Source organism: Rana temporaria, chromosome 5, assembly GCF_905171775.1.
Source record: "Rana temporaria chromosome 5, aRanTem1.1, whole genome shotgun sequence".
NCBI classification, from domain to species: Eukaryota; Metazoa; Chordata; class Amphibia; order Anura; family Ranidae; genus Rana; species Rana temporaria.
The window spans coordinates 296,246,754-296,269,870 of record NC_053493.1 but is presented as its reverse complement, the minus strand read 5'-3'; the positions used below and the strand labels follow the sequence as shown (position 1 = coordinate 296,269,870).

The 23,117-nt window shown below is 42.0% G+C and overlaps 1 protein-coding gene across 2 annotated transcripts in view; it reads right to left on the bottom strand.

Moving 5' to 3' along the window:
* DLGAP1 (DLG associated protein 1) overlaps positions 1–23,117 on the bottom strand; it is a 392,681-nt gene that overhangs the window by 232,178 nt on the left and 137,386 nt on the right. For both annotated transcript variants that reach the window (XM_040354019.1, XM_040354020.1), the window contains exons 3-4: positions 22,590–22,767; positions 18,771–19,011 (exon numbers count right to left, since the gene is read on the bottom strand). In XM_040354019.1, coding sequence (XP_040209953.1) covers positions 18,771–19,011; positions 22,590–22,767 — 419 coding nt within the window. The remainder of the gene's footprint in view (positions 1–18,770; positions 19,012–22,589; positions 22,768–23,117) is intronic.

The window sequence follows — 23,117 nt, the reverse complement described above, 5'->3', positions numbered from 1 at the left end:
CCGGACTGCCCACTGTACGTATATTGTGGCAGGGCGGCCCGGCTGCGCGAAATCACGTACCTGTATGTGATTTTGTGCACACTGTGAAGAGGGTGTGCACGTGCCGCTGGAGAGCAGCTCCCGCTGTGATTGGACACAGCGGGAGCCAATCAGCGGGTCCGGCGGCCACGATGACCATGGCGACCCGCCAATCGTTTACAGGAGACACGGAGCAACGGTGTGCCTATGTAGACAAGGCACACTACTGACCTGTCAGTGAGGAAAAGAGAGATCTTTTGTTTTCCTCCAGTGTAACACTCCATCCCCCCCAAACGCTTATTGGGATTTTTTTTTTTACCAAAAATAAGAAGCAGAATACATATTGACCTAAACTGATGAAGAAATTTGAGTTAAAAAAAAAAAAAAATGATTGGGAATGTTTTATAGCAGAAAAGTAAGGAATATTGTTTTTTTATTCAAAATGGCGGAAATTTTTGGGTTTATGGCGCAAAAAAATCAAAACCGCAGAGGTGATCAAATACTACAGAGAGAAATCTCTATTTGTGGGAAAAAAAAGCACATCAATTTTAGTTTGGTACAGCATTGCACAAAAGAGAGATCTTCTTCTGCACAATTGTCAGTTAAAGCAACGCAGTGCCGTATCGCAAAAAATTGCCTTTTCTGGAAGTGGATAAAACCTTCCAGGGCTGAAGTGGTTAATGTCCAATAAAGCATGGGACACTAATCCTTGACCCACTTTGTATCATACTGTACATGTAAAGTGAAGCCATGTTGCATTGCATGTGATGAGACTCAGGGACATTAGCCACACAGCAGGATAGTTGCTGGGAAAAAACTCACTGCCTTCTCCAAGTAGGCAAATTGTATTTACATTGCAATTTTTGTAGCTGGGGAAAAAACACAGCACCACTTGGCCCAGACTGCAGTGGTAGCTGGTCAGGGTGAAGTTTTCTATTTTTTTTTTTTTTAAAGAGTGACCATAAGAGTACATTTTAAGTAGAACTTCACCTTAAAAGGGAAGTTCCGCTTTACACCACCCCCCTGTCATCCCCTATTTCTGCCAGGTACCCAATCTCACTTTCACTTGGCACTTGGGAAAGTCCCCCCCCCCGCCTGCGACTCCCTGGGACACCTTACATGCCCTAGGAGGCTGCAGGTTCATTTATGAATCGCAGTGCTAGGGGGGCAAACAGATCAATGAATGTGTTGTGAATGTCACATTCACTCATTAAAAAATATATATTCTTATTTATATCCTCATGTATTATTTGGTATGCAATCTGGAGCAGTGACCTGAGCAGGTACATTTTGCCATCTCTTTTTTTTTTTTTTTTTAAAGTGTATTTTGTGCGTGTACTCGAGAGAGGAGCCGGACTGCAGGAGTTGGGAGTAGGCAGGCCTCCCCCAGAGGCAATCTGCCACCTTTCTCCATGCCCCGGGTGGCAATGGTGGGTGTGTGAGGGGGTCCTCCCACACAGCCTGCCCTACCTGCTCCGCTTTTAAGCCCAACGGGGCAGAGGGACTCCCTATAAGGGAGTGAGAGGATCTAGCCCGCTCAACCAGCCCCGTTAGTCCTTCGCCTCTCTTTTTAGAGACCGCGTGGTCAAAGTGCGTGCATGTTAACCCAATTTCGAGTGTGTGTAAGTGTGGTGTTTTTTTTTGTGGGAGGGGGGTGGGCGTACTAAGCGCAGGCTTACCTCGCATAGCACACCCACCGTGAGCCGGGCTGAGACCACCAAACTCAATTCACATGTAGCTGAGACAGGGGCATTTTGCCATCTCACTTGCCAGACCTCACAGTCATTTTCTCAAGACTCTTTAATGTGGTGGTAGGACTATTAACCTCAAACATACATTTTTCATTGCATGTGTCAACATTAAGGCTGGGTTCACACCATTGCGAATTGGATTCCAATTCACAATAGCAGGAGGTTTTGACCAGCATATCTCAGCAGCAAGTCCGGTGCGATTTGCACAAAAACGCCCAAAATTCGGGCTGAAATTGGACCTGAAACTGTAAACCAGGAAGCACCGGACCACTGCTGTGAGCCACATGTCAGCTCATATGTGAACCCAGCCTTAGGGTCCTGAGCTTAAAAAAACACCAGCTCTTTTGACAGAGAAAAATGCTCATATAGAGCGTATTTGTAGATGCCTTTAGGTGTGTTTTAGCATTTTTATTCTGCTAGAAAACACCTCTCAAGGACGCAATCCAGAAGAGATTTTTTCCTCTGCCTCTAAACGCTGAGTCTCTAAATGACCTAATGTGCATAGACACATAGGATAACATTGAGCTGACCCTACAGGCAGGAGAAAAAAACACAAAAACTTCTGGAGAAGCAGTGGGGTTAATTTACTAAAACTGGAGAGTGCAAAATCAGGTGCAGCTGTGCATGGTAGCCAATCAGCTTCTATCTTTAGCTTCAATTAAGCTTTGCAAAAAAATGGAAGCTAATTGGTTTCTATGTAGAGCTGCACCATTTTGCACTCTCCAGTTTCAGTAAATCTTCCCCAGTATTATTTAAGCCCAGTGTGGATGGACCCCAAAGCCAAAACGTCAGTCAAGTAGGTCTATAACTGCTATCACCGTGAATCATACCCTGGTTAAATTACACATTTCAGCCACTACTATTTGGTTAAACTAAATGGATCATTTTTATGCCTTAACCTCCCTGGCGGTATTCCCGAGTCTGGCTCGGGGGAAAATTTTTCATACCAAAAGCGGTAACAGATTACAGATTACAGTATACTGTATCAAATAATTACACACCCCCTTTGTCCCTAGTGGTCTGCCCAGTGTCCTGCATGCACTTTGATATTATAAAAACTGTTCTTTTTGCCTGGAAACTGGAGATTGTCCATAGCAACCAAAAAGTGTCCCTGTATGTCAAAAGCGGTTTTAGACCAGCTAGAAAACAGCGATAATAAATTATAATCACTTGCAGAATTGAGCGATAGCGATTTGTGGGGAAATTCATCATCAGACACTGAAAGCAACTGAGCAAATTTCAGTGTTTTTGATTTGATCATCATTTTATTATAATTACTATATAATTATTATAATTACATTACACTACCAGAGCATCAGCCTGAGCTACACAAGCACTGTGAAAACTTCCAGCACACCATAGGATTGTTCCTTCTCATTCCAAGTTAATTGCACTGGTCTGTGTGTGGAAAAGGGGGATGTGTTTCTGTGTTCTTTTGTTTGTTTACACCAGTGGTTCTCAACCTGGGGGTCGGGACCCACTCCGGGGTCGAATGACGATTTGCCAGGGGTCACAGAATCCTGGGCTGTTCCTGAAGCCCACGCTGCTCTCCCAACCTTTTCACGGCTGCCCAGCAGGGCTGTTCCTGGAGCCCGTCCACTCAGTCTCTTCGTAGCCGCCCATTCATTTCACAGCATGGTTGGGGGGCAGAGACTAGAGGTCAGCTGACTGATGAGGAATGTGAAGTGGGAGGGGCTGGAGGAGACCCTGTCTCCTGATTTTGGCATTAGTGTCACTGCTACGAGACACTTGAAGCCGAAGACACAGTGGCAACACTTATAGTTGCCATTAACCCCCCTGACGGTAAACACGAGCGTGACTCGGGGTTGGTTTTACATGTTAGGATCGGCAAACCCGAGTCACGCTCGGGCTGGACGGGCTTACCTTTCGCTGGATCCACAGGCTTGGTTTACTCACCTTGTCCCTGGATCCAGCGATGCCACCCGCTGTGTGAGCGAGCGGGACCTCCTCGCTCGATTCACAGTCCCCGTGTGACGCCGATCTCCGTTCCCTGCGACGTTACGACGCACGGGGACGGAGAACGGCGCCAAATTCAAAAAAGTAAACAAACACATTACATACAGTATACTGTAATCTTATAGATTACAGTACTGTATGTAAAAAATACACACCCCCCTTGTCCCTAGTGGTCTGCCCAGTGTCCTACATGTACTTTTATATAATAAAAAATGTCATTTCTGCCTAAAAACTGTAGATTGTCCAAAAGTGTCCCTTTATGTCAAAAATGGTTTTAGATCAGCTAGAAAACAGCGATAATAAATTATAATCACTTGCAGAAATGTGCGATAGCGATTTGCGGGGAAATTCGTCATAAAAAAAATAAAATAATGACAGCGACAATTCTGCAACTGCAAATTTCAGTGATTTTGAGTTGATTACATTATTGAATAATTTTTATTATAATTATATTATTATTTGTTATAATTATTTATAATTATTTATTATATTATAATTTATAATTTTGTTTTAAAAAAAAAAATCATACCCGGGATGCCTACAAGACTCTTGCTTGGTCAGATTTAAGTGAGTTATTTCTAAAAATTACAGGCCTACAGTATAAAACGCCAATTTCCTTGCAAAATAAATGTACCGCTTTTGGTACGTAATTCCAGACAGAATCATACCGCCAGGGAGGTTAAAAGCCCCTACGACAGTTCTCAGATCAGAAGGTGACCTTGATCTAGAGCACCCAATTTGGCTGATCAGAACTCTCCCCCACCACTGCCACTCATCCCATTCTCCCCATCAAGGAGTAAGAAAAGGAGTAAAAATAGAAAAGACATGGAAAGGGAAATAAAAAGAGGGGGAGGAGCAAAGAAAAGGAGGGAGAAAGAATAAGAGAGAGATCAAGAAAGATGGCAAAAAAAAAAGAAGAAATTAGGAGAGATAAAAGAAGAGAAAGAGTGGTACATCCTAAAATGTACTATAAGGGGTTTTAATACTGTACAAGTGAAAGGGACTCGGGGAGCGCTAAATGTCAGTGGTTTAGGGGTGCAAATTACTCGTCTTGCTTTGGGTGCTGACAACCCACGCTACGATTTTTATTTGTTTACTTTTGGGGGTCCCCACAACTTGGGAAAATGTATCAAGGGGTCACGGCACTAGAGGGTTGAGAACCACTGGTTTACACAATGGTTTGATACTATATTTTGCTTCACATTGTATTTGTTTGATACCTCCTATTTTTTGTTTGTACATTTGGTATCATTGGCACATGTTGCACACTGTATACTAACAGCAGCAAATGTTGGTATTAGCGCATCACTATCATTTTTTTCACATTATTATTATTTGTTATAATTATTTATAGTTATTTATTATATTATAATGATTTTGTGTTTCAAACTTTATCATACCCGGGATGTCTACTAGACTCTTGTTTGGACAGATTTAAGTGAGTTATTCCTAAGAATTATAGGCCTACAATACAAAACGCCAAATTTCCATGCAAAATAATTGTACCGCTTTCAGTACCTAAAATCTGACATAATCATACCGACGGGGAGGTTAAAAGTGTTTTTGGGGCGTAAATTTGTTATGTCATTCACAGAATAAGGATCTTTGCTTAGTTCTAGTCAAAGCCCTTTACTTAAAGCCGGATGTGGCAGTTTACCTGAATATGCCATTATTATTTTTTACCTAAAATCGTTAATGTAAAGACTTGATGTAGGAAATAAAAAATAAATGTGCCGATCTTTGATCTAGATTTTTCAAAGGAAGTGACTGGAAGATTTCTTCTGTTGTTGAAGCAGTAGTCTCTTGAGCTGAAGGCACAAAGTATATGCACAATATTGTTGTTCACTGGTAGTACACATCACAGCCAGCCTTGATCATTATGAGTGATATTAATTAAACAAACGTCTCATGTCATAATGAAATATAACTTCAAACAACTCAATATCAAGTCTATAAATGTCTCATATTTTTTAAATGTTCTAACCTTCAAAAGTATTAATTCCCTGATGAAATAATATATGTACTGTACATGGTATTTCTAGTGACGCATTTCTGTTTTCACTTTGTTAATTGAGCAGAAGAAGAGTCTATGCTTTACGTTAACAATGCATTATACTGTATGTCCTTGCTACAGAAACTCAGAGACAGCAGGGGCATTGCTATGTCTGGATCCAAGAAACTTGTGTTCTGGGTATCCCACTGAGCACCCTGGGAATAAAACCCTAAAAAAGCCCCGCCCTCGGTACTATGACTCCTCCTGGTTTTGTATCCCCTGCTACCCAAAGGCATAAAACAGCACCCAGCCTTTTAGTGCAGGACAATGCGCTTTATGGCTCTGCTCTCTAATGCCTAGTATACACGGGTTGAATGTCAGAATGACATTGTATGGTAGCTGGTCTGCTGTTTGGCCGGCTTCTGTCAGATGGGTCTGCTAGAAAACCCGCAGCCGATCGGCTCCCGATCAGCACTCTAAGCCAGGGGTCTCAAACTCAAATTACCTGAGGGCCACAAGACAAGTTTTCATATGCCATGGGGGGCCGCATGCAAACTTTCAAACTTCAAAAACAACAGTACTGGTGTCAGCGAACACATTATTAACCCCCAGCACTGGTGTCAGCGAGCGCATTATTACCACCAGCACTGGTGTAAGTCAGGGTTTGACAAATTTGCTTGGAATCTAGGAGCCAGCAAAAAAAGTTAGAAGCCAGAAAACGCACCCCGTCCCGACGAGCTTGCGCGCAGAAGCGAACACATACGTGAGCAGCGCCCGCATATGTAAACGGTGTTCAAACCACACATGTGAGGTATCGCCGCGATTGGTAGAGTGAGAGCAATAATTCTAGCCCTCTGTAACTTAAAACATGCAACCTGTAGATTTTTTTAAACGTCACCTATGAAGATTTTAAAGGGTAAAAAAGTTTGTCGGCATTCCACAAGCGGACACAATTTTGAAGCGTGACATGTTGGGTATGAATTTACTCGGCGTAACATTATCTTTCATAATTTTAAAAAAAATGGGGATAACTTTACTGTTGTCTTATTTTTTAATTAAAAAAAGTGTAATTTTTTCCCAAAAAAGTGCGCTTGTAAGACCGCTGCGCAAATACGGCGTAACAGAAAGTATTGCAACGATCGTTAATTTATTCTCTAGGGTGTTAGGATAAAAAATATATATAATGTTTGGGGGTTCTAATTAGAGGGAAGAATATGGCAGTGAAAATAGTGTAAAATGACATTAGAATTGCTGTTTAACTTGTAATGCTTAACTTGTAATACCAACGGCCACCACCAGATGGCGCCAGCTCACAACTGGTGGTAATAACTTGTAATACCAACGGCTCACCACCAGATGGCTCCAGCTCCAAAAAAAAAAATTAAAAAAAAAAAATTTTTTTTTTTTTTTTTTTTTTGCTCCCCTCACTACCACCCTGCCTGCGGGCCATTTATAACTGGTCCGCGGGCCGCAAATGGCCCGCGGGCCGGTACTTTGAGACCACTGCTCTAAGCCAAGGGCTGAGAGCTCTGACCGGAGTGTTCAGGCGTGGGGGCATTCCCCTGTCAGAACACAATAGCTCAGCAGGGGAGATAGCTGTACTAACATTGGATGGTTAAGGCCTGGTTCACACCTATGCATTGTTTTTGTGCTTTTTCAGATTTGCAGAAACACACTACAGTCCATTTAACATGGTTTCCTATGGGTCACGTTCACATCTGTGCCTTTTATGGAAAGGACCAGGGACTTTTTTCTGGGTTTTGGTTCCACAGACATCAATGGATCAAAAGCATATATTGAAAAACGCAAAATGCACCTGCAATATGCAAACTGCAACAAGCATAGGTGTGAATCATGACACATAAGCTTTTACTGAGTTGAGTACAGGGGCTTTGGCAAAAAAAAACCGCCAAAAGCTGTGTGCATAAGGCCTCTTGAACATGATACTCCTGTTTGAGCTTCTACTTATTTAGATGTTTCTTTTGTATGTATTTTTCATATATTTACGCGCATTTTTGCGTATATGCATTCACACGCAAATGCACAAAAATGTATTCTCGCTCTGCACAATATGTAAATGGACATTTGCGCATATTTTCACGCATGAGGTGTAAATTACTGACCAAAAAAGCAGATTTTTCTATTTTATTTTTCTGAAGTTCGCGCAGTGCTTGTTTACATGCCTGTGTGCATGGACACATTACAAATAATGGGATATATTTTAGCTCAGTAAAAAAAAAAAAAAGCTGTATTGAACTTTTTGAAGCTGCATGGTGCAAGAGGCCTAAGGCCTTACTGGTAAATAAACCATACAGCAAAACTTAACAGTACATTTCCTACCACTAAATTGAGTTATGGTCTTTGCACAGAGAAAAGAAGACACAGGATCACTAAAAGTAAAGAGTTGTTGCGCGGAAGGTGAGTAAATACCACTTAGGTGATGGTATTGGGTCATGGAAAAGCTGCTTAGCCCTGAGAGCCCTTTTGCCCCATATGTATGTATGTTGCATGTATTTGTATGCAGTGTGTATGTATTATGCATTATGTGTATTTATGTTGTATGCATGTGTATGCAGTGTCTAGGTATGTGCAAAGAATTACTGCTGTGCTATGCATAACAGGGTGGTGGTGAAAAGAATCAATGGGTGCTGTGCACTAGGCTCTATACACATTACTTCTGACTACTAAACTGTGTACATTACATACACGTTACCCCTGCACTCCAGCCCCCCACACTCTACAATTGACCCCTGCACTATGTGTCTAAGAGTCGAGGCAGTAGAACAGAGAACGTAGTCTACCAAGAGACTCCTGCCTTTATTATTGTATCTGTAACTCTGACATTTTCATTTGTTTTTGCTAAGGTTAAGGAAATTTTAAAATCTGTATATAAATGTATTCTATTTTGTATATTTGTCTATGCATGTCACACTGCACTCATTGTGCGGTGTGAGTCCTGATTAGAATTAGCCTGCCTATGTTACGCCCTTTGTTACCATAAAAGCACAATGGTAATACTAATGTGATACCTACGTAATCATGTGTATAAAAAAAACTAAATTGCGTTAAATAAACAGAACAGTTATTTGGAAAGATGCAGAGTGTATCTTTTGTGTCTGTTCCCTACTGCAGTAGTTATTAATTTGGAACCACTAATCAAAATGAGGATAGGAGTTGCCTATCTATGACATATGCAGAACAGCTAATAACAATTTTTACAGTAGAAAAAGATAACTTGAAAGAACTTTAATCGTAACCCTTGGCATGTAAAAAAAATATCCTAATGTATTCATATGTTTTATCAAAGATCTTATGAGAAACTCACTCAAAGTCCCACCTATGCGCATGCATAGCCCCCCCCCTTTTCCTATTGTATCAAAGATCTTATGAAAAATGTTTCCAGATTTTCTAAAAAAGCTTCAATAGTAAAAAAAAAAAAAAACCTCCATATTGTCTATCACTTATTACCAGAGGAATTTTTCAGAGGGTAGAAACTACATTTACAACACAACACCTTCAAGGAATTTAATCACACCCACACAAAGCCTAGTGATGATGAGTGATGCCCATTTCCACTCCAAGAACAGAGAGCAAAATTGTTCTTTACCATGACATTCTATTCATCTTTGCAGTGGAAATGGCAGCCTATTTTTTTTTGTCAGTGCACATATTTGCATCAATGTCATATTTTTAAACTGTTCCAACTGTTTGGGGAGTATTTATAAAACATAAAAATGTAGAGCTATTCATCCTGTGAAACTGCATGTATATTTGTTCTGTTTTAATGGGGCAAAATGTAATGTTTAATGTAATATTTTTTAGGTTATTTTCTACTTAGGTTGAATGCTGTTCATTCATACAGGATGGAGTGAAGAAAATACTGCATAATGGACACTAGATCGAGCTAATATTATTTTCTGATTATGATCATCAGCTCCATTTAATATTTTCTAGTATTTTCCTAATTCATTCTTTATTGTATGAATGATTAAAACTCACCCTGATGAGAAAGTAGCCTTATAATATGATTTTGCCCCAATTCACACAGAATGACGTTTACGGGCAGGTGGAATTCCCACTGAATTTCAGCCAACCGAGCACTGGCTGTGTACAGACTCTTCTGGCCTGATTTAGCAGATCTTCAAACCCTGGGTACCTATTTAGGAAACACTGCACAACCAAATTGAGAACATGTGCCAGGCATGGCACGTGTCAACTTTCCCTGTGTAAGGGCGGACAAGAAGTTTTGTGCCATTATCACACATCACCATTTCTGGCTCCAGCTGGCGTGGCGAGAACCACCTCTGGGCCTGCCCCCAATAAACACCAGCTGAAGCACTGCATGGCACCTTTTAGCCTGACTCATTGAATAGCCCCTTGAACACTTAGGAGGTACTTGTAATTCATAGGACAATTCAGCAGAGGAGGGCATGGAGGAGGTGGAGGAGGAGATAGAGCTGACAAATCTCACATCATCACCACTAGCTGTATGGAGATGTGGGGGCACAACAAGCTGCAGCACTGAGCCCTGTCCTGCATCCTTGCAAGTTGCATGCAGAGTTACCCAGTGTGCCGTGAACAAAATATATCGTCCCTGCCAATGCTTGCTGGACCATGTGTCAGCAGTAACGTGGACTTGGCGGCTGACTGCCTTGCCCAACAATGCCACAATAGTTCCTTACGTGAAAAGAAATAGTGACTGGGAACCTGCCATTGTGGTACAGCACATTCTGCAAATTCAGGGAAGGGGGCAGAATCCACCAGACGGAAACGCAGAAGTTGTAGAGCCAGCAGCTTTGACGAGCTTGCATTTAGATGCTGGGCATATAGGTGGCAGTGACTGTATTTCTTCCACTGCAGTAGATGGGGCAGAGAAATTTGCTGGCTATAGTCTACAGCTGGAGGTGTGCTGCTGCCAGTAGCACACCACCAGCTGTAGACTATAGCCGGCAAATTTCTCTGCCCCATCTGCTGCAGCGGAAGAAAAAATACAGTCACTGCCACCCACATGCCCAGCATCTAAATCTAAGCTTAAGGACTTGGTACACTCTGCACTATACCATCATCCCTGTCAGTGTAGGCTGCTGAGAGGTCGTGAGGTATAGCGGGGCTAGACTGAGGTGAGTAAGGAGGAAGAACAGATTTGCGCCCCCCTTTGTGTGGCTTTCAGGCTTTTTTGCAAACGGCTGAGTCGTGGGAGGTTAAATGCCTTGTCAAGCATGTGGTACCCAAACGGCTGGTGTTTTGCCACACTTGATGTGCTTGAGACAAAGTTTACACATTTCAACAGTGCGATTGGCTGCACATGTGCTAAAAAAAGGCCCAGACAGCTGAGCTGTGGGAAGTGGGCTGGGAGATAACAGCTGCACAATGTGATGGAGTAGGGTGGCTGTGCTCTACTCTTCATGATGGCTGCCTTGTTGGGTTTCTGTCTCACCCTTACTTTCCTCCTCTTCTCTATCTGGAACCCAAGTCGCGTCAGTGACCTTTGTAGAGAATATCCAATTAAGTGCAATAAAAAAAAATGTTTACTTGCACATGATTGGATGATCAGCTGAGCTTTACCACATACCCTCTGGGGGAAATGAGTGCAAACAACAGTCTATTTGACATTAATAAATACACCCCTTTATCCAAACCTTTACTAAGTTTGCGTTTTTCTACAGCAGTCTTAATAGATCTGTATAAAAACCTTGTCTTGTTGAACAGATTTAGACGACCAAGAACACTGCTCACATGTTCCCCGCGATTATATAATGACAAGCTATTCTGAGCAATGGGAGCATCGTTCATACCCTCTCCCAGAATGTGTGCATTCCAAAACAACATCTGTTTCATACTCCACGATGAATGTTTCTGGCATGGCGTGTCCTCGCCTTCATCACTTTATGATTAAGGGAATGCAAATGTCGAAATATTCTGATTCAGACACTCATTAATTATGGATAATTCATAAACGTTTCTGCCACTGAAAGGAAGAAAACATTTTCTTAAAGGACATAATAAATGCAGAGATGAAATCAAACACGGGAAGGTATGCAGTGACACGGATTCTTCATCTATGGTTTACCTTTAGGCCATATCAGATGGGCAATTGATTTGCAGGAATCCTATTTTTTTTTTCTTACTAAGAAAATTATAGTTCTTTTTTTATTTTTTTTATTTTTTATGGAATTGCTAGCTTGCTAAAGGTACAGCGATCTACAGCTCAACGGCTGAGTTAGTGCAGAGCTTCCTGTCAGTTTCCAGCTCACCAGTGACACTTGTTCTTTATTTATCTCTGTGGCTTAGTTACAAATTGCTTAAAGGTTTGCTTTGTAGCAGAGCTACCCAACTCAAAGCTGGTTTAAAGTGGTTCTAAAGCCTAAGCATTTTTTACTTTAAAGTGTTTCGAAAGACAGGACACAATATCCGGTCTCCCACAATACACAACATGTAAATGCAATTATTTTAGTAAATATAAACTGATAAATTCCTTTTCTCATAAGCAGTATATAGCAGTTTATGACTTCTATCAGTGTCTGGTTTAAGCTTGTAGGAGGAGTATTCATTCTTCCCTGACTGTCCTATGAGACTGCATGACCCCTGACCCTCTGTCTGGACAGTCCTAATTGGCCCTGTGGTGATCACATGCACCCTCCCCTAAAGGAAAAAAAACTCTCTAGCAATATACACAAAACTGAGCATGTGCAGAGTGCCTCAAAGGCTCTGTACTATCAGCAGATGGATTGGGGACAGTAAAAGAAGGGGAGAAACAGAGAAGACAGGATCAAACAGACTTTTTTATTTTTTTTTACAATGCAGAGAATTAATCCCTTAGGTTCCACAGTGAGTATAACAAGCATGCTTTATTGCATATACAGACTGATTTTACTGTTGTGGGTTTACTAACACTTTAATGCATGCCACTACCCAGTGCCGATCCTGACCTCTGTGGGGCCCTAAGCAAAATTAATGTCACATTCAAATTGAGGAGCGCGGGGGGGGGGGGGGGTCAGCGGACATGTCACATTAAAGATTAAAGTTGAGAAGAGGGGGGGGGGTGTTCCGCTGTCGTAAATGACATCTTACATTAAAGTGAGAAGCTGGGGGGTGCTGCCTTCCTATTCTTACCTCTTCTCCCATGCAGCCAGCAAGTTGAGAAGTGGGGTGGAGGCCAAAAATTACTTCTCACTCACCAGGCGGGGCCTCTGAGTAATTTGGGGGGCCCTCCGCAGCTTTGCGGGCCCTAAGCGGCTTGCATAGTGAGCCTATAGGGCGGATCGGCCCTGCCACTACCCTTCTGTAGTGACTCTCTTCCCTCACTTTCTGGTCTCACATGCTTTTCAGAGGCAGTGGGAGTCATTGGCTCTCACTGCTGTCAGTCAAATCCTGTGACAAGGGAGCAGGGGACGAGGCCAAGTTGCTCTGCTTGTCCATAGACAGACTGTGCAGCTTGTTTTGGGGGGCACACCAAGAATAGGAGGAGCCAGGGGAATCAGCTTGATAATTAAAAAGAGGAGATTCCAGGCTCTGTGCAATTTCCTTGTTAGTTAAAAAAATTTGTTTACAATCACTCTGACTTGTAGCTTTGGCAAATCGCTTTTTAGGGACAAATCATTAGTAACTAATTGTGAAGTGGAAAGAAGATGATAAATGTTTTTCAAATTTGTTTTACAAATAAATATGTGAAAAGTGTGCCGTGCATTTGTATTCAGCACCCCTGAGTCAATACTTTGTAGAACCACCTTTCACTGCACTTACAGCTGCAAGCCTTTTTGGGTATGTCTCTACCAGCTTTACACATCTATAGAGTGGCATTCTTGCCCATTATTCTTTGTAAAATAGCTCAAGCTCTGTCAGATTGAATGGAGAGCGTCTATAAACAGCAATTTTCAAGTCTTGCCACAGATCCTCAATTGGATTCAGGTTTGGACTTTGACTGGGCCATTCTAACACATGAATATGCTTTGATCTACACCATTCTATTGTAGCTCTGGCTGTATGTTTAGGGTCATTGTCCTGCTGGAAGGTGAACCTCCACCCAAATCACAAGTCTTTTGCAGACGCTAACAGGTTTTCTTTTAAGATTGCCCTGTATTTGGCTCTATCTATCTTCCCATCACCTCTGACCAGCTTCCCAGTCCCTGCTGAAGAAAAGCATCCCCAAAACAAGATGATGCCACCACCATGTTTAACTAATAGTTGTCCTGTATACAGAGGCGTTGCTAGGGGGGTGAGGGGGGTGCGGTCCGCACCCGGGTGACACCCGCTAGAGGGGTGACACCATCCCATTTATTTTTTTATTTTTATTTTTTAGCTGACATGCCCAGCAGGTGACACCCGCCAGAGGGGTGACACTGGGGCCGCCGTGCCGCTAAACACCGTACTGTATTGATTGGAGCGGTGCGAGCAGGGCATCTAGCCGTGCGGGAGGCTGCCTGTAACATTCCTCAGTCAGGCTATCCCCGTGTGAGCCGGAGTTCGTGGGCGGAGCTGTGGGTGTGGCTCCTCTTCTCCTCCCACAGACTCCCTCACCAACGATGATGCTGCAGCTCAAGCAGCTAGAGGTGAGGACACAGCAGCCCCGCCCACAAGCCCGGGTCTTCATCTGCATTCATGCTATGTAAGTAAGTTACTCTGCAGTGTCACTACATAGAGTTCCAAGATGCACTGTGCCACCACAGCCTACCTTGTACCACCCAGCCTGCCCTGTACCACCCAGCCTACCCTGTACCACCCAGCCTGCCCTGTGCAATGCCAGCCTACCCTGTACCACCCAGCCTTCCCTATGCAATCCTAGCCTGCCCTGTACCACCCCAGCCTGCCCTGTGCCACCCAGCCTGCCCTGTACCACCCCAGCCTACCATGTACCACCAAGCCTGCCTTGTGCAATGCCAGCCTACTCTGTACCACCCAGCCTGCCTTGTGCAATGCCAGCCTACCCTGTGCCACCCAGCCTGCCTTGTGCAATGCCAGCCTACTCTGTACCACCCAGCCTGCCCTGTGCAATCCCAGCCTGCCCTGTACCACTCCAGCCTACCCTGTACCACCCCAGCCTGCCCTGTGCAATCCCAGTCTGCCCTGTACCACCCCAGCCTGCTCTGTGCCACCCCTGCCTGCCCTGTACCACCCCAGCCTGCCCTGTATCACCCAGCCTGCCCTGTACCACCCAGCCTGCCCTGTAACACCTCAAATAGCCATATACCACCCCAGCCTGCCCTGTACCCCCCCAAACAGCCCTGTACCACCCCAGCCTGCCCTGTACCACCCAGCCTGCCCTTTACCACCCAGCCTGCCCTGTGCCACCACAGCCTGCCCTGTACCACCCCAGCCTGCCCTGTAACACCCCAAACTTTCCCATGCCACCCCAACTTGCCCTGTGCCACCCTAACTTGCCCTGTACCACCCCAATCTGCCCTATGCCACCATAACTTTCCCTATACCACCCCAACCTGCCCAATACCACCCTAACTTGCCCTGTACCACCCCAACCTTTCCCATGCCATCCAAACTTGCCCTATGCCACCCTAACTTGCACTATACCACCCCAACCTGCCCTGTGCCACCCTAACTTGCCCTATACCACCCCAACCTGCCCTATGCAACCCTAACTTGCCCTATACCACCCCAAACTACCATATATCACCCCAACATGCCCTATACCACCTTAACCTGTCCTATACCACCCCACTACACCAACCTGCCACTATACCACTCTATACTACCCTAACCTGCCACTATACTGCCCTATACTATCATTTACAGGGGCTGGTTTGGGGTGCGCCCTGTGCATGTGCGCTGCCTGCTTAGTGCTGGGCAGCCTAGACAGAGGGGGGTTGACACCATGTTTTACCGCACCGGGTGACACCACTACCTGTATACAGATTCTCCACCCTGAGCTGTGAATCACTGCAGCTCCTCCAGAGTTACCATGGGCCTCTTGGCTGCTTCTCTGATCAATGCTCTCTTTGCTCAGCCTGTCAGCTTAGGTGGACGGCCATATTCTGGTAGGTTTGCAGTTGTGCCATACTCTTCCTATTTTCGGATGATGGATTAAGCAGTGCTCTGTAAAATGTTCAAAGCTTGGGATATTTTTTTATAGCCTAACCCTGCTTTACCTCTCCACAACTTTATCCCTGACCTGTCTGGTGTGTTCTTTGGCCTTCATGATGCTAACTAAGGTCACTAAGGTTCTCTAACCTCCTAAGGGCTTCATAGAACAGCTGTATTTAAAATTGAGATAAAATTACACACAGGTAGACTCAATAAAAGTGCATTCAGTGGCACTCGGGCACTGTGTGAATCGAGCAAGATGACAGCTTGCACACACAGCATGGAGACATCACAGGATCCAGGGGACAAGGTAAGTTACTTTGCCTGGATACTGCAATGCGAACCTGAGTCTGGCTCGGGGTTACCGCTAATGGTACTGAAATCTTACCCCGAGCCAGACTTGGGAATTCTGCCAGGTAGGTTAACCCTCATTGGAGCGTTGGGCTCTGGAGGAGGTCGGAGCAATTGGCTCTCAGCAGCTCTCTGAGAGGCTGAGCCAGCTGTTGATATAGGCGTCTGCGTGGATCCTGACCTTTTCAGAGCCATGATCTTTTCAGAGCCTGGACCGGCTCTGTGAAAACCAGGGTCACAGGAGTAGGAGAACTAATTTGTGACATTACATACAACTTTTATATTTTAAAGTATAACTAAAGGCAATTTTTTTTTCTAGTTTTGGACAGAGTGGAGAAGGACTATAAAACACATATCAGGTTTTTATTGCTTTCTCTATCCCCATTAGGATGATTCATTTTCTTTGTCCGGGTTTATCCTTATTGCCAAAAGTCAAAGTGAAAGGAAATCCTACATTTTGGATTGTCATCCGAACAGGAATTGGAGAGGGACCTTCCAATGGGAATACTAGATCTGTTGACAACCAGGGATTTCTTAACTTTGGGAGGGTTTTCCTCCTAACTTCCTATTCTGGCTACTGGACCTTCTTTAGCCAAATAAATGTCTCCCTTTAGTTCTCCTTTAATTACTGGAACTAGAACCACTGTTTGTCTTTTTACAATCTTTTTACAGTTTCACACTAACGCGACTTGTGTTGCCCCAAGTCGCCCGACATGAAAAATTCAATTGAAGTGAATGAGAGCCGTCTTAATGTACACTACTGAAGTCGTTCCAAACAGAAAAGGTTCCTGTACTACTTCAAGGCGACTTCAAGGCAACTTGTAGGCAACTTGTACCCATAGATTTCAATGGAATTTGCCTCCAAAGTCGGATCACCATCTTAACTGAAGCAACTTTACAGGAAGAGTAAATAGTTTACTCAGGCAAACCCCTCCCTCCCACAGAGTTGATTATTCTGTAATTAGCCAAAGTCGCCTGTCCTGTAGGCAACTTTAAGTTGCGTTGTAAGTTTCTACAAGTTGCGCTGAAGTTGCTGTAAGTCGGGTTGCCCCTGTGTGAACCGGCTCTTACACTTAAGCAGATCAAAAACATTTTGAAAATCTAGTATTTTCTTAACATTTCATGATGTTAACTTGTCATGAGAATGGGATTTGTTATAAAGAAAAACAAGCTATTTACATTGCTAAAGATTACATGTTGAATGATTCTTTCTTTGTAAATAAAAAAATGTTTTTTATTAGATGGGTGGAATGCTATGCTGTTGATTGTTGCTATCATACAACATAAATGTACAGGAAGACAAATACTGTAAACATATATGGTAGCGCATTATAATTTTATGAGTAATTACCAATGTTGGACACAACATCACATATAATAACTGCACTTTATCAAACAGATACTGGCATCAAAATATAAATCTTATACAAAAGTGTCTTCTATAACACTGGAGAAATCTCAGCGAATTAAAATGATAAAAACGCACACATCATAGATGGCAAAACCACAAAGAACCGGACTTACTGCATAGAAACCAATCAGCTTCCATGTTTTTTGTCAAAGCTTAATTGAACAAGCTAAAGTTAGAAGCTTATTGGCTGGCTACCATGCACAGTTGCACCAGATTTTGCACTCTCCAGGTTTAGTAAATTAACCCCAGTGTGCATTTGCCTAACACAAAAGCGAGACCCTCTGTAAATCACTGACACAGGTGTGAGTTGGCCACACAAACTTTACGAATAACCTCATACATTGAATTTCAAGCCAAGCAGAATTAGTTCTTCAAAAATACACCTGTTCATATAAATGGAGAAAGAAAACAAAACAAAGAACTTGGCCATAGTAATCAGATTGCTTGCTTTATTCCAAGAAAGCATAAAAGAGGAAAATTGGCTGGTCACTATAGACAAGGTCTCACTTTTTACTTTTTTTTAAATCGTCAAGTAGGTATATATACAGTATAATACAGAAAAAGCAAAGCTTACATTTATAAAACAAATTATCTAAATTAGTCAAAAGATATGTGGACAAATGTTGGACATGCAAATGATTGACATGAATGGTGCCCTACTAAAATGTATGATTTCTATTTGAAAATTACCCATTCACATAACAGAAAATTCCCAATAAACCATCTCCTGGTATAAAAGAAAGATAATACTTACTTCACCTGCAACTTGTGTTACTAAACATTGCTCCAAAGAAAATAAATCCCAGCTGAAATTTCTTCTTAAGTTGACAATCCATGAGTCTATCTCATGTCTCCCCCCAACTAGTACTTTGTGGTTCCCCTACATCCCTACAGAACGCAGGAGTAAGGTGGAGATCAGTGAGAGGAACCAGCGAGTGCAGCAGGGGACACAGAACATTGACACTCACAGCAATCTTGGCTTCAGAAGAAACATCTGCCAGGGATTTCTGTTTAGCTGAGCCGTGTTCAGGGAGAGAGTTAAATAGAGAGAGTTATGTATTCTCTTTCTTCTTTACAGGTGCATGGTTTAATGGGAATTTTCCTTTATGTGACAGGGGCATTTTAATAATGCAAAGCCAAATTTGATTCTGAATTGAGGTTATGTGGTGTGGTTTGATCCAGACAGTGTCCTTTTTAAAGTGAATTATAGTGAATACAATATAATGGTACTAACCAGTGCTGCTCTGGATTGTCCGTACGGTAGTTGTTGTGCGTGGAGGTGATGATGGTCTTAGTATTATGCTGTCATCGTCTTGAGAACATCCTTTCTCGATTGCTCTAACATAGCTGTGGCTTCTCATTCGAAAGCAACCAGGCATGGGAAGATCCAGAGCCTCTACTGCCTGAGATTCAAGTTCACTAAAAACAGATTCGCAGACAGATTCAAACTGACCATTGACTTCCATTTCGCTAACCTGTAAATATGGAAACATCAGCATTAAGTACATATTTATATATATATATATATAAAAACAAAAAACATACATGTCAGTATTAGGAATTCTGATGAATGGAATGAAAGATATTGTGGCATGAATGGTTTCATATAACATATACTGCATACTATTTTTAAGACCCCAAGAAAACAGGAACTGTGGTCACTGTATGCAACCTCATCACACAACCTTAAATTCATTTAGCTATTTTAATGTTCTCAATTTAAAATTTAGTAACTAATTAGTGCAACTTGAATGGGTTCCTGTATAAAGTAAGTTGAGCTCATAACTAGTGGCTGTAACATTCCAGGAAGAGCTTTGCTCTGTTACTATAGTTGCTCTTGCTGGCTGGACAATCTTGGCACTTATGTATTAGACATCAAACAAAACTAGTAGGCACACCAAATTGACAATGCCCATGTGTACAAGCTTCATCCTTTGAGTCATGTTATTAGTTTGGAGGAAGTATGTGATTTGCATTATATTCTCAGTTTCATTTTAATTGGCTATACCAACATGAGAAAAGAGATATGGATTTTACATTTCCTCAACTACTGATACTCAACCTCCTATTAAACCCCTTTACTTGAAAGTTCTCTCTTGCTAATGTAAGGATCCACTGCCCTCTACTATCAGCTTTAACTATCACACTACTCAGGGGTTGTTGGGAAAAAAATCCTCGAAGGAGGACATGAAGAGAGAGAAGCTGCCTATGCTACGAATACCAGATCAGAAGAATCTGAAAATATTTCTATGTTATAATAATTTAACTGCAGCTGCCAATAGCTTCTTGAGTGTATTGCTGAATCTTCATGACAGCGTATCTCTGTCCTATTACTGTCTCGCATGCACAGTGACAGATGACTAGGACTGCATTCCAGACTGGTTGGGTAATAGCTGGAGGGTCTCCATATCACTTCTGATCTTGTCTTCAGGTCTCTGACACAAAAACATATGCTGCTTCATCCTCAGGGGCCCCTGAAATGGGGCTATGATGCAACATTCATCTGGAAGTATCTCTATAAACAACTATATATACCCGGGTATATGTGCACAACTCCACCAGGTCTGCTATCGGGCCCTTTGCTGATAATATTTGTTGTACATTTTGTATGTTATTAATCTTTTCTTATATAAAGCTTGTATTTCTGTACTGGTGTGAATCTATATACATATGGTTAAAGTTATATGCTGGTTGCAGTAGTTCTTCTGCTTCCAATTACTTTGATTAGAATAATGGTTACCTTCCCAGGAAGAGAATCCCCTCTGCTCAAAGAGGCTTTGTCCTGCGTGAAAGCATTGCCAACTTTATTATCAAACCTACTCTTCCACTTAGCAAAGGTACTGTTTATCTTCTTTACCTACAGGTTTAGAGCAATATCCTGTTTGGGAAGATCAATTTCTCATAACACCCAACCCCCCCCCCCCTAAAAGAGGGCTACACTGAATATCGTTTTAAATGTCTAGAGGTGGCCAGAAGAGAAAAATGTAATAAAAAAAATTGTTCTGTAAATGATGAGGCTTGGTGTTGCCCAATTGTCCTACCAAAAAACAGTTCTGTAAATGCTAAGACTTTGTGTTGCTCCATTGTCTTACCAGAAAACAGTTCTGTAAATGCTGAGGCTTATGTTGCCCCATTGTTCTACTATCTATAAATGCTTCTATGGTTAACACAGTCCTACTTTACAGTATTTTTTACCCTTTTCTTGTATTCTAAGTGGTAATCACTTCTGCCTTGCAACACATCAGGACATTGTCTGCATGGAGTTTTTAAATTTTTTCCATGTGCATGATTGAGCTACCTCAGGCACTCAGGTTTCCTCACAACCCAAAGACATGCTGTTCGGTTATTTGGCTCCTGACTTAATTGGCCCTAGTATGTGTGTTCATGTATGTGTGCATGTAAGATGTGCATGTATGTATGTGTAAGCTCCTTGATGGTAGGGACTGAGGTGAATATACAGTGCTTGCTCTTTAACCACTTCCATACCAGGCCTATTCTGGCACGCCCTCCTACATGTAAAAATCATATTTCTTTTGCTAGAAACATTACTCAGAACCCCTAGACATTATATATATTTTTTAGCAGAGAACCTAGGGAATCAAATGGTGGTCATTGCAACTTTTTAATTGTTTTACACAGTATTTACCCAGCAATTTTTCAAATAAATAAAATATAAAAAAAAAACACTAAAGATAGCCCAATTTTTTGTGTATAATGTAAAAGATGATGTTACGCCGTGTAAATAGATACCTAAAATGTTGCGCTTTAAAATTGTGCACACTCGTGGAAGTGGGCCAAACTTCGGTACTTAATCTCAATAGGCGACCTTTTAAACATTTTTACAGGTTACCAGTTTAGAGTTACAGAAGAGGTCTTGGGCTAGAATTGTTGCTGTCCCTCACGTGATACCTCACATCTGGTTTGAACACCGTTTACATATATGTGCTCGACGTACGTATGCAAACGCTTCTGCGCGTGAAAACGCGGGGATAGGGGCACTTTAAATGATATTCTTTGTTTGTTTGTTTATTTTTTTACTTTCCCTTTAAAATTTTGATCACCTTTATTCTTATTACAAGGAATGTAAACAGCCCTTGTAATAGGAATAGGCTAAAACATGTCTTCTTTATGGAGAGATCTGGGGTCTATAGGTCCCCACATCTCTCCCTTAGGCAGGAAAGGCTGAGATAAAAAATAAACAAAACTGATCTAGGCCTTTCCAGCATACTCAACCTCCTATTAAACCCCTTTACTTGAAAGTTCTCTCTTGCTAATGTAAGGATCCACTGCCCTCTACTATCAGCTTTAACTATCACACTACTCAGGGGTTGTTGGGAAAAAATTTTGATCACCTTTATTCTTATTACAAGGAATGTAAACAGCCCTTGTAATAGGAATAGGCTAAAACATGTCTTCTTTATGGAGAGATCTGGGGTCTATATGTCCCCACATCTCTCCCTTAGGCAGGAAAGGCTGAGATAAAAAATAAACAAAACTGATCTAGGCCTTTCCAGCAGAGTACATGGCCGAAAAAAAAGATATCTGAATGATACCTGCAGCCGCAGGTATCATTCAGATATCCCCACTCAAAATCCAGGATGTCATATGATGGCCTTGGGTGCGAAGTGGTTAAAATCTTCAAAATGTATTAATTTTCCATAAAAGACACAGTAACAGACAGCAGATGTAAACGCGTTTCAGCTTTGTGGGCCTAAATGCATTTACATCTGCTGTCTGTTACTGTGTCTTTTATGAAAAATCAATCAAAAGAGCAAGCAAGGAGTTGCCATTGCATCTGTGTGACTGCCTTTCCGCACCCAGGTAGCTCTGAAAAAATGTTTCTAATCTTATTGGGTAGTAGCATCCTACCTCTGCTCTATTTTATGAATATAAAGTGCTGCCTTAATTGTCAGCACTAAATAAATGCTGTAATAAATAAATAAATGAATAAACAAATCCTTAGCTTAACAAGGTCAATTTCTCAACTTTTTATTTCATAATTTTATTAAACAACCAATAAGAGAAAGGGCACAAAGGCAATGTAATTACTTACCTGACTGATTGTGCTCATGGCTCTCATATAACTCTCATTTCTAGAGCGAAATTTAGGAGATGCTAGAAGGCTTGATGGGTCTAGGGTGTCCATGCTCCTATTGATAGAAACTTCACTCACTGCTCTCAAGTAACTGTGGCTACGGATCTGGAGCTTTGGAGAATGTTCATTTGAAATTCTGTAACAATAAATAGATAATATATAATGTATAGATAATAGTCAACAGTATGCTGTGTTAAAACACAAGTGCAGATTTATAAATCGGTGAATGAAACAATCACTGTATATTAAAACACAGTATAATTTCCAAGAAAGTTTTTCTTTTTCCAGAGTTGTGTGTAGTTATGCAAGTAAGCATTACCAGAGCTTTCTGTAATTTCAAAATGCCTTTAAAACAACCAATACTCCTCATTACACAGGAAAAAAGCATGGCAACAATAAAACGTGATACTGCATTTAATTAAAAAAATGCCCTTGTTTTAATGAAGTGCACATTGTAAATTAACAAAGAAACCAAGTGTTTCGGTG